This window comes from Hypomesus nipponensis, chromosome 11 (assembly GCF_054491055.1).
Source record: "Hypomesus nipponensis isolate SF chromosome 11, ASM5449105v1, whole genome shotgun sequence".
Lineage (NCBI taxonomy): Eukaryota > Metazoa > Chordata > Actinopteri > Osmeriformes > Osmeridae > Hypomesus > Hypomesus nipponensis.
In genome coordinates this window covers 23,325,514-23,337,625 of record NC_140371.1, presented here as the reverse complement: position 1 = coordinate 23,337,625, position 12,112 = coordinate 23,325,514, and the positions used below count along the sequence as shown (strand labels likewise).

Sequence of the window (12,112 nt, the reverse complement as noted above, 5' to 3'; positions counted from 1 at the left end):
TGATGTAAGTCGCTCTGGATAAGAGCGTCTGCTAAATGACTCATTGTAAATAAGATAGACATTGAGTCTCCTCGAACAACGCTTCTGGTAACAGGGCTTCACTTAGCATGGATCTAAAAACTGGGAGAAACAATGCAATGAAACTCTCCAGCTCCACTGTAACATCAGCATGAACAGGAAGAGGGACAAATACAGACAGGGTTCGGGTTAGACAGAGAGACAGACAGAGAGACAGACAGAATGTGACAGGCGACAGTACAGTTTGATGACACTGCTGTCACAAGCGTTAATTACTTTTACAGGACACCATATGTCCCTGGGATTTTTCTTCATTAACTCAAGTATTAGTAAACCTAATTAACATCACATTTTATTCATAATGGCCGGGTTTCCCAGATTCGTTAAGAAGCTCTTAGCGTTAAGTAGCTTCTTAACGAATCTGGGAAACCTGGCCAATGTCTGAAGGCCTATAAGAACTTCTGGACTGTGAAGAAACACAGATGACCTTAACAAACACAAGGCTGTTTACATATTCCTGGTGTCCAGCCTTTGTAATAGACCTCCTCCATCCCCCTAAATCCTAGCTGGGGGAGACAGTGAAGCAACAGAGGTGAGCTGTGCTCCATTAAACTTGTGGGCCTCAATTTGGAGCTATGGTAAACGGTGTCTGTAGATATTAGCTGAACTGGGGGATGGGAGGATACCAGGAGGCTATCACTACTCCATCACGTTGGAGGAAATTAGTCTATGGTCCTGAGGTGAAGGTATGGGGTCAGTCTCAGGTACAATCAGTGGAACTGGAGCAACTGAACTTTTTTACCAATCAAACTAAGCTTGTCAGAGGTGCAGCCTGTGGTGCAGATGGTGATTTTAAGTCTCACAGATGGTGGTTTGTTGTGAAGCGTAGAATGCTTGCTCATAATTCAATGTCTCTGCCAGGTACCTTGACAGCACCATATTTTATACATTCACAGTGACTAGGAAATGTTTCAGGCTGTTGCTAATAGTTGAGAGGTTAATGATCATCTCTCTTGACAGAGCGACCACTCCTGGGGCTTTAGTGATTCAGGGAATGTACAGGTCGTAAATTGGTCATTATTTTTCACTGACTTCCCTGTATCAATATATGTGGATGATTATGGACATATGGTATAGCTCTCCATCAGTCCCAAGATCCACCAGAGCCCAAAAAACTGTCTCCATAAAGATATGTTACATTTCATACTATACAACCACAGAGCCTTACACCCCCTTACCCCTAGCAGCCAGGCAGAAAGAATGATTCACACTTTCTTATACCAGAATAAGTGTTATGCATGTAGATATTACATTTAAATGTAATCCACAAGGATGAATCTGCTTGTACATTGTAAATTCCCAATACCAGTGATTGTCTTGTGCCTGTTGCAGATGCGTTTGTTGGGGGAGTGATTGGTATCGTCTTCGCTTACATCTGCTACCGGCAGCACTACCCTTCTTTCCTGCACACAGACTGCCACCTGCCATACGCCAGTCTCACCAGCTCCACCCAGATGCCCTCTGCCCAGGACGATGCCCAGCCCAGCGACAACGCCACCTCGCTGCCCCTGGAGGGGATGACTGAGGGGCCTGTATGACTTACGGCTAGCCGGACCCCCATCGCCACCCTCACCCGGTCCCATGCCCCACTCACTCACACAGACAGACTGATTTAACACTTCCAGTGGACAGTACTGGACTCTCTCAGTGACGCCCCATCCCCCCTTTCTCTCTTTATTTAAGTTGTTTCTGAATCAGCACAGGAGCCTGGTTGTGTACACGTGTGTGTGCCTGTGTGTGCGTCTGTGTTCCTATGGGACAACGCTGTAGAGCAAAGACCGGTGAAAAGTATTTGAAGAACATTTTGATTAAGGCCGTGTTCACACTTGACTCGTTTTTCAGAAAAAAGCGCTCCCTTCAGCGTCTTTTTACATGCAACCCTATGGGAAAAGCGGGCGCCTTTTAAAAAACTTCTAAAATAGCGCAGCACCCGACGCCTTTTTTAGTCACATTTTCTAAACTTTTTAGAAAAGCGCTGGGTGACGTCAAGCGCCTTTCTGACAGCTGACCAATCAGGACGAGGAGAGTAGGTACGCGTGTACTTTCTCTAGTAACCTTCTACCTTAGTTACCAGGCTATGGGTCCTCAACCGCCAAAGCTAAAGCAAGTAATTGCATTTTATTCACCATAGCAGCTTGCTGTCAATAAGTAACCAACGGATAATAATGTATCGCTAGAATGTATGATTTCATACATTACAGAATTCTCGTCAGAAAGGCGTTTCTTTCTACGTCACCCAGCGCTTTTCTGAAAAGGCAAAAGGCTCTCAAAAGACTCTCAAAAGGCTCTCAAAAGGTTCTCAAAAGGCGTTGAAGGCAGCTGAAGGCAGCACTTTTTTCTAAAAAAAGAAGTCAAGTGTGAACACGGCCTAATACGATGTGAATAATGTCCTTCAAATCACCAGGGATGAATACATGATCACTCCTGATATCCAGTGTTCATGTAGGATAGCACACTGGAAGCAGCAAGTGAAACATTAAGGAAAGACCTGCACACTGAAATAATGCTTCTCCTATTATAAAACTTCAACCATGAACTGTACTGCACTGTATGCCTGAGAAACAGCAGCTCTTGCAGAGCAGAATGGGACCATCAACCACAGCCTGATTCCAGTGGGCTTCTCAATTGTTCTGACTGGCTTCACATTAGCTGCTGTAGTTGGTCTGATTTCATCACTAGTGTAGTTGGTGTTCAGACTGCACAGCTGTCTGAAATGTCACCGCAAAAGGCAAGCTGACGTGAGATGTCACAACTCTGAATGATTCATTAGACACAAGTCACCACATCAATAAATATGGAGGGAGCTCAGACAACCATATCTAAATTGAATACAAGAACGTATCAGAAACCATTTTAATTCAGAAACGCATCTATGATCCTTTCGGACAGTGGCCCTTCAATTTTCCCCACCACTCTTCTTGAGAGCTGCTGGTTGTCCATGGCAACATAACTATAAATGAAACCCATTATTTGGTAGAAGCAGAAAAGAGAACCCCCATCTGTCTTTTCATCCATTCCTCTAGTTATTTACCTCTGTCTCCATACTAGCTGTGTATCTCTGTCTCCATACTAGTTCTTTATCTCTGTCTCTGTACTACTTCACCCCCTAACCCTAACCCCCTAACCATGGCTCTCCTGCACTGTGACTGAAACACCTTCTGCTCCTGACTTCATCCCCCAATTTGGATTCAGATTAAAGCTCAATGTGGGCAATCATCAGCGGCAAGTGTAACAAACGCAGAGGAAGACGATCATAAGTCCAATCTTATTCAGCATTAATCATCATTATGGGAGTGAGGCGGCATTGGGTTAGGGTTAGGACTTTAAAGCCTAAATAATATGAATCTTCCCAATAATCGGCCTTGCATCTCCACCACACCTCAGCCCACACTGGCCTTCCAGACTAACTAGCAGTCTAGAAGCTGGGCTAACGAGGGTAACTATGGGGTAACTATGGGGTGCCATCAGTCGTACTTGGGGCTGAATTGGAACACACTCAATTTGAGAAACAATTTTGCGAGTTGCAGATTGCCAAAGATTTTTTAAGATGTTTTGCAGCAACAAAGAATGCACGGTATGTAATTCTTCATTCTGATAGCGAGAGAAGCACACAAGGTCATAATAAAACATCGTCTTTCTGAAGCACAGATTGTTGTGCCCTGTGGTGGCTGAACCTTGCGGTTGCTGTAACATTAGATGGATATGCACTTTGACCTCTGTCCTCAACCATCCAAAACACAGGGAGGAATGTTCATGTGTATGTAGTAAAAATCTGGCATGTGTTGCCTTGGCTCTGCAAACTCAGTAAATGCACCCAAGACGTTCATATATTTATAAAAGCTACAGTATACTCCTGTATAGGTTGTTGGACAAGACTGTGTGCCTGTATGTTTGGGTGTGTGTGTCTATGGGTCTGTTAGTCCCCAAGCCTTTACGGACTGTGCAATAACACAACAAACACATTAGAAATTAGCTCTTCCTGTCTTGGGTGGTCTGTGCATTGGTGCTAAACATCATATACTATACACTGGGGTAGCTAACCCTAAACCTGACCCTAACCATGACCCTAACCCTACTTTCTGGGGTCTGGAGGCTGTCCCACAGACACAGAGAGCTACCCAGTTGATGCACAAAGATCTACAAATACCTTTTTGAAATATCAATAGCAATCCTGCTTGCTATGGAAGCAGAGTGCCAAGGCTGAAACCTGTACTACAGGATTCAAGGCATCCTTGCCCAATTGTACAGTACAATACCTTAGAACAACAGATGTCTTGCAAAAAAAGTACAAGAAATTGAACTTTCTTGTTGTTTATTTTCCCATGTAATATACTGTTGTTGATCAGTTATTTTTGTCTGCAAAAGCCTATTTTTCTCATGCAACATACTATTGTTGATCAGTTATTGTTGTCTGCAAAAATCTTACCGTGTTTAAAAGTATAAAGTGAAAAAATATACCAGTATCTTCCTAGAAGAGATAGTGGATGCAATTTTATTCATCTGATATTCAAAAGCAAAAATTGCTTTTAGTCTTGAACATATACAATACATCCTTGTATTGCATCATCTTATCAGTATTCTGTCAGTATATACGATTTATATTGCACAAAATCAAACTCTCTTCAGTGTTGCTCTCAAACAAACATGTTTTCATATTGAAAAAGGTAAACAAGCTTATGTTTAGTGTGTGACCTTAAAGGAGGCAAGAAGAAAGTATAGCAGCTTGTAACCATGGCATGCCAACACCATTTGTGAAAAGAGACTTTTGTATGGATACGCATGTCTGGCCTTGAAAACTCTTTTGGACTGTAATTTGCTATTTATTCACTTAATGTGCAACAATGAACTGCAGCTGTAATAAAAAGCTCTGTGTAGACAGCATCGTGCCCTGGGGATTACTGGGAAATTGAGATTTCATCTGTGGCCAGAAAGATATTATTTTACCAAACACTAGAAAATACCTTTGAAGAAAGGATGTTCATTACAATAACTATTACTGTGGGATTTGAAGAGAAATGTTATAGTATTCTACCTGATTCTTTTATGTTTCATGAGGTCCTGGGTTAGTTAGCAGTTTTGTGTTTTCATGGTTGGTGTCCCAGAGGAGACAGTGTCTGTGCTCTGTGTTTCCAGTGAAGATGTACTACTTTGATCCAGCTGTTTCCAATAAACATGTTATGAGTAAGATAGCAGCCTCAGTGCAGAAATGTGACTTTGATCAGGTGCTTGGTCTCATGTGGGTGTGCATTACATTTACATTTAGTCATTTAGAAGACGCTCTTATCCAGAGCGACTTACAGTAAGTACAGGGACATTCTCCCTGAGGCAAGTAGGGTGAAGTGCCTTGCCGAAGGACACAACGTCATGTTCCCCGGCCTGGAATCGAACTGGCAACCTTTCAGATTACTAGCCCGATGCCCTAACCGCTCAGCCACCTGACTCCCGCATTAGTGTTAGTAAGGTTGGTGTGTTGGTGTGGCCCGGCCCTCCTTCCCCGGGGCTGCTGGATTGTGATGACTAACCCGTTAAGGAGTAGCGTTGCACGTATGTGATCGTTCGTAACGTATCTGCGATTTTGAACATTCCAATTGAATATTTTTCGATAAACAAATCTATACGACCAACGCTTTAGTATGGCTTCCAAATGTAGGTAACAGCCTGGAAGCTAACTAAAGCTAGCTAGCTACCGTTTCGGAAAAATAACTTACGCTGAAATATTTAGAGCTCACGCATCTAAAGGCTAAGGAAGTAGTAGATGATAAACCATTTGTATTAATATAATGACCCTCTGAAATAGGTACTAGAATAAACAGTACATTTCCAGATAAGTTATTTTAATCTCCATGAGGATGTTGAATCATGGTTTCTGACCTGAAGAGTTATATATTCTGGTATTAATCATTATCACAGAAGTGTATACCTCAGTGTTATATATCAAGTAATTGCATTTTTACAAATTATTTGCATATTGAATTGGCATAAACATATTGTACTGTGCACAGAAAAACGATAGGCTACGTAGGCTAAGGTTCTTTTTTAGACCTTTACTTCGTCGATTAAAAAAATAGACACCTTATATCACATCTAAATGTACTTTTTTGACCTTGTTTTAAATAAATAGACTACTATGAATCATACATTATCCAGTAGGCTAACTTTTTAACATGGTTTTTGTGTCTGACTGCAATCAACAGTACTGTTCCAGCTCAAAGGGACCTATCTCTGACCTAGATTGTACCAAATCAGTAGGATTCAACAGAGTGCTTTCAAGTCATCAGAGAGTCATGTGGAGATTCAGCGTTTGGTGTTTCATCAAAATGACTTCCACTGGAAGGCACAGACAGTTGTAGATTCATACATTCAAAAGTCGTTATCCATATGGTTTTTAATACATTCCTATCTATGATGTTTTATGAGATCATATTTCTTGTTTGTACATGAATTTCTGCAGGCTACAGTATCTTGCTGAATTGGTAAAGTCGGCCGGGGAAGATTTTGCATGTCACTTCTTTTTCACCCATAAAGCTTGCCTCGGGTTTGAGAGTAGAGACACAAAGACTCAAGCAGAGTTTAAGAACCCTTGAACAAAGTTGATAAAAGTATAATTCAACCGGCATAGTCTTATGTCTTTTTCCTTTCTTTCTATAGCCTCACATTGGCCATTGAGGTCTGAAATCATCTCAAGTCATGTTTTTCATTTTTTTTTTAAAGTAAAGGGTTTACTGGAACAAATTGTTATTGTGTTTGTGTTCTCCTTTAACATCTAGTTTGTTGGACCAGGCTGACAGGTGCGGATGCAGGATAAGGTACAGGATACTTTGGAGAGTTGGACAGTTTCCAGGTGGCAGGAATGCATCAAGTTTATTTGTGTCTGCCCTCTTTCTTGAAACGTAGATATATAATTCATGTAGAAACTAATTGCCTGAGTAGACTAATTGTAATGCAGTGACACACTAAAAAACACACACAAACTTATTAAAAACTCTTTGATGTGGGTATGATGTTGGAATCTGGGCCACTTAGTGACTGGATAGTTCCTACAGTCTGATGAGGGGTACTGGTGGGTATTGGCACAGCCACCCTGCTTGGATTCTGGGAGAGCTACAGCTGGCACACCCTGCCTGGGCTGCCCCCTCCTGGAAGAGATGCCCCCTCCCTCGAGACAGGAGCATGGCAGTGGGTCCTGCTGGATGCAGGAGGAGCTACGAATAGCCTCCTTGGGGATCCGGGTGGAGATCAAGCACAGAGTGGCATCTCTGACAGACACAGGCTGTTCCGTACTCAGTCCCTGCCCACTTGGTAGCCTAAGGAGCTAGTGAAGCTGGATGGGGGGGTTCATGCCACATGAAACAGTCTAAATTTTAGGGTGACTAATTAATTAATTTGCTCCTCGTATTCACAAGGATAGAATTTCATACATCTTTTGATACTGTGCGCGTGTTTAGCAGACACAGGAATCCCATTTTTATAAGGTAATACCTATCAGAACCTCCCATAGCTGGGAGCCCCTAGCCGTCTTGACGTGTGATGAGATACAAGGGTGCAGCTATCAGTTTGTGGAATGTCTGGTGCAGGGGCGTAATTGTAGGGGGTGCAGCAGCTGTGGCTACACCTGGGCCCGTGGAGTCTCAGAGCCCGCACCCAAAGACGTACGCGTGTCACTCAAGGGTGTTCGTCTCTACGTATCGTCACTCAACAGGTCCTCCCTTAGTATAGCGCTGTACTCTCTCTTGTATATGCTTATGTTTGAATACACGCTGCTAACGATGAAGTTGGAGTATCAAATGTAAATTATACACGTAAAAAGGCAAACTTATCTCAGTCATGGTTGTTATTATTTTTTGGGGAAAAGTAGCAATTTAAACCAAAATCATATGTTTATCCTATATATACTATAGAAACTATCAAAAAACTATTCAATTAAATGAATAAATTCTTATATTCTTTGGTATTTTTGTGATTAGCAATGATGATTGCTGGGTAATATGAATGTTGTTGTCCAATGTCCAAAGTCTCTATTTGATCATGTGACGATACAATACGCTATATTACACCGACGAAGGTCATGACAACGCAGTTCATTGAGCACAGCACAACTGAAGGTGTAGCAATGCCTTTTAAGCATAAGAGTGGAAGCAGAAAAGGCAAGATAAAAAATACCAAGACGAGAAGGCGGCAAAGCTGCCGAAATTAGATTATTTTTTTACTAGCCCATCAACTAGTCACCAGCCCACAAAGTCCGCCACGGACGACCCCGACACGGACGTCCCCCCTGCTAGCAGCAGTGCAGCAGTTCAGATGGGATTAGTATCGCTGCCCTCAGACAGGTAACCTACGGCTATTGTGATAGATATACATTTCAAGCCAAGTTATTGCCTACATACATTATGGTCGGGCAGGATAACTAGGATACAAGTTGGGTAAATAGTAGTCACTACTAGGTGGATAGCAAATGATTATGTTAAGATAACCAGCAGGGTGCTAGGGAGGTTATTCCTAGGAGGGGGAGGGGAGCCAAATGTAATGAAGTGTTTCCTCATTTATTACAATGTCAATATTTTTTCTTGCGGCCACTAGGGGGGGGGGGGGGGGGGTGTCATAATATCTTGCACCTGGGCCCATCGTTACGCTACTGGTCTGGTGAAACACCTTAAGGGCCCTATTTTTCATATTATTATTATTAATTATCTGAAAGCAAGTTTCAAAACGCAAACCGCAAGTAACTTTGTGGGCGTGACTGTGGCACGGTTGCTATTTTGCGGCAGGATAAATGACCTTGCGCCTGGCGCAAATCTAAAAAAGGTTGGTCTCAAGTAACTACATTCCTAATGGGTGTGGTTTGTGTGTAACGTGCAATAGACCAATCAGAGCGTCATCTCACATTGCCTTTAAGAGCAGCGCTTGTTTCATGGCGGATTGCTATTATAACGGCGGATTTGCCAGGCGCACGCCAGGAGCGGTTCACAGCCGAGGAGACCGACGTTCTCGTCAGGGCCATAATAGATAGAGAAGTGACATTGTATGGGAAAGGCAGAGCAGTTTTCTCACTGCACTAAATTGCCCGCTCATGCTGCTCATTCAAATTCTTATTCTTATATATATATATATTTTTTAATTGTTGTGTTTTTAAATAGTTTAGTTCTTAAAATTAGTATGACTATTGTACTTGTTTACTTAATTTACATAGATTTCTCATGAAAATATTTTAATAATCATTGAAGAAATGTAACACGCCATAAATCAAAACAATGTAACATAACTTTGCAGAAAGAATACCCTGGCCTCTCCAGCAGTGCGCACGCACCAAGCTTGCGCCCTTAAAATAGCATCTAAATAACGCGCCATTGACTTTAGACTACGTTTTTCCTGTTCAGTGGCGGAATTGTTTTTCTGAACTGCAAAATAGCACCAGGGAACGTTTGCGCCGGAACACGCCTCCTTTTCGCTGAACCGCCCACAGGAGCGCAAAGTCATTCCCTAATTAACCAACGTGCGTCTGTGGAGGGAAAAGTCCGCTTTGCGTCGAGTGCAAACTAGCAATGATACTTGCGTCGTTGACAAACTCAATTGCACTGGGTGCAAGATAGGGCCCTAAGTCTTATTATCATTCAAAGCGACGAGTATTTGGTATCTGTTCATTTCCCTGGCAGAACCTTGGTTTTACTGCTTAGGGTGCCTCTTTAAATATGCATGAATCATAACAGTGATTTACAGATGGTTTCCTGACAATTAATATTGAATGATTCCCTTGTTGCCGTCTGCCTGGTGAAATACCTTTGCAGGTTTCAGATGCCCACAGCACAGACCATGCACTTCCTACTACGAGATCAATCAGAATCACTCAAATACATGATCTCTGCTGTCCACATGCACTCACAGTAGTGATATGTTCATTCTCACTCAGAGCTCAAACACTACTCCTGTTGGCTGAGTTAATAATACCTATAGTAGCAACACAGTAGGTACATTGGAACTGCTGTTTACTGAAATTGTATTAAGTTTTAGCAGTATCTGTTATTAAAAAAGTGTAAAAAGACAGTGTAGGGGAGGGGTGTGAGGGGTAACTGGATGTTGTAAATGGGCAGTTGAAGGTTGTGTCACCAAAACAAGATCAGGACATCCACTTACCCCTGGACAGCCCATCCTCAATCATACCAAGTTTCACTTATGGAATAACTGCTAAACTGTAATGAAGTGTAACGAAGTAGCAATTCCAATGTGAATACAATGTAGGTGGTAGGATTAGTACAATGTAATAGTCAATAAATATTTCTATTTAGTTACATGGTAGTTCATGTAACCTTCATGAAAAGTGTTGCTATGTTGATATATGGTAGTTACTGTAACCTTAGTGTAAAGTGTTGCTGTGTAGATACATGGTAGTGTATCTAGTGTGTATCAGGAATGCCATGCAGTAGAGGGGCCCTCCCCCACTAACGGGGAGTGGAGGCCTTCCCTGTAAGAAATACTGGTCAAGATCACTACGTCAAATCAGAACAGGCAGGGGGCATCCCTAGGAGAGCCTTCTGGATACTCATCATGGCTGATTCTTCTTCTCTCCCCTCCCTCCTCTTCCTTCTCCTCCTTTCACACTCACTGTCCAACAGGCTCACGGCCCCCTGTAGTATCTCTGATGGATTTCCAGAGCTTACAACAGTCCAGGTGCAGAAGGAAGCAAAAATCAATTTCCCTGCTGCACTCATGTCCCAGGCCTCACTATGGAACACTAATCTCCTTATTCTCCATTGGATTACCTAACTGTTGATATGTTAAATGAATCTACATGTTTCCTCTCTCTGTGTCTCTTCCTCTCCAACTCTCTTTCTCTCTCCATCTCCTTGAGTGCTTCAGTGGAAGTGTGTCCACCCGGCGTTCAGGAATTCTATCTCATCCCCACTCTGAATATTATCAGAAGACCTTCTCTGACACATGCAGTTCTCTCTACTGAGCTTTGCTTGCCTAACCATTGAGAGAAACACCCTCTGCAAAAACCGATAATATTTTGAGGATTTTACAATTAAGCTTGGTTGGCATAATCTTTTGAATCAAACACACTGTTCATTTTTCTTTTAACTTGAACAGGCATTCATAGTTGAGGGGTGTGAAGTAAAATATTTAAATAAGGATTTAACCTTGCAATGTAGATTGTCTGTAATAGGATTGATTTAGGCCTTCCTCCTCACTGTGGCTGAGGTTCTCATGCTGCTCTGTCCTGGCTTGATCCGAAAACAGTAGAACTAGCTTGCTCAGAACAAACAAACAGCCACGTACAGGGTCAATGTACTATCATGGAATGTCGGAATCAACTGTATAAAATGTGTACTGAATCTCATGTCAAGTCAGATTGTCTCTGGGAGCTCAGAGAAATCTCAGCAAAATTTTTCTTGTCTGCTGCAATAAAGAGCCTTTGCATTTGAACTGAACCGAACCTCCCCTGAGCCTTTTCTTCTTAAGAAGCAACCTGTGGGAGCCCCAAACCAGCCTCCAACAACCCGAAGATAACACAAGGGTTAAGAAAGTTATCATTCATCCATTTATTTTTCGCCTTTTGTTGCCGAGTGGTAACATATAAAGAGAAAACAGTAATGGACCTAAGCAGCTTCCTTGAGCAACCCCGAAGCAGTTCTCATGTTTCCCTAGACATATGGTCTTCTAAACTAACATAAAACTTCCTTCCTCTGACATATTTTCATCCAGTTCAATACACTATCTGAGAACCCAATAAGCTTTTCCAGTCTATTGATTAGGATGTCGTGATCAATCGTATCAAATGCTGCACTGAGATCTAACAGGATAAGGATAGAGACTTTATTTGCATTTATTTGCATTAGTGAGTGCAGTATTTTTATTTTTTTTATTAGTAGATTAGTAAGTGTGGATATTATTATGTATGGATGTGTGGAGTTGTGGATGTGTGGCATAATAGATGTGTGGCGTAATGGATGTGTGGCATTGTAGATGTAAGCCTGATGGTTAAATATTTCTGAACCTCCATGTGTGGTTATCTATTACTGTGACATTATGTATGTTCTGT

The 12,112-nt window shown here is 42.1% G+C and overlaps 1 protein-coding gene and 1 long non-coding RNA gene across 2 annotated transcripts in view; both read left to right on the top strand.

Moving 5' to 3' along the window:
- plpp4 (phospholipid phosphatase 4) overlaps positions 1-5,245 on the top strand; it is a 33,381-nt gene extending 28,136 nt beyond the window's left edge. The window contains exon 7 of the mRNA XM_084709838.1: positions 1,411-5,245. Coding sequence (XP_084565964.1) covers positions 1,411-1,616 — 206 coding nt within the window. The 3' untranslated portion in view covers positions 1,617-5,245. The remainder of the gene's footprint in view (positions 1-1,410) is intronic.
- Positions 5,246-8,172: 2,927 nt separating this feature from the next.
- Positions 8,173-11,501, top strand: LOC146268694 (uncharacterized). The gene is made up of 2 exons (XR_014724657.1): positions 8,173-8,405; positions 10,686-11,501. It is a non-coding gene; the product is annotated as an uncharacterized LOC146268694 (long non-coding RNA).
- The last annotated feature ends 611 nt before the right edge of the window (positions 11,502-12,112 follow it).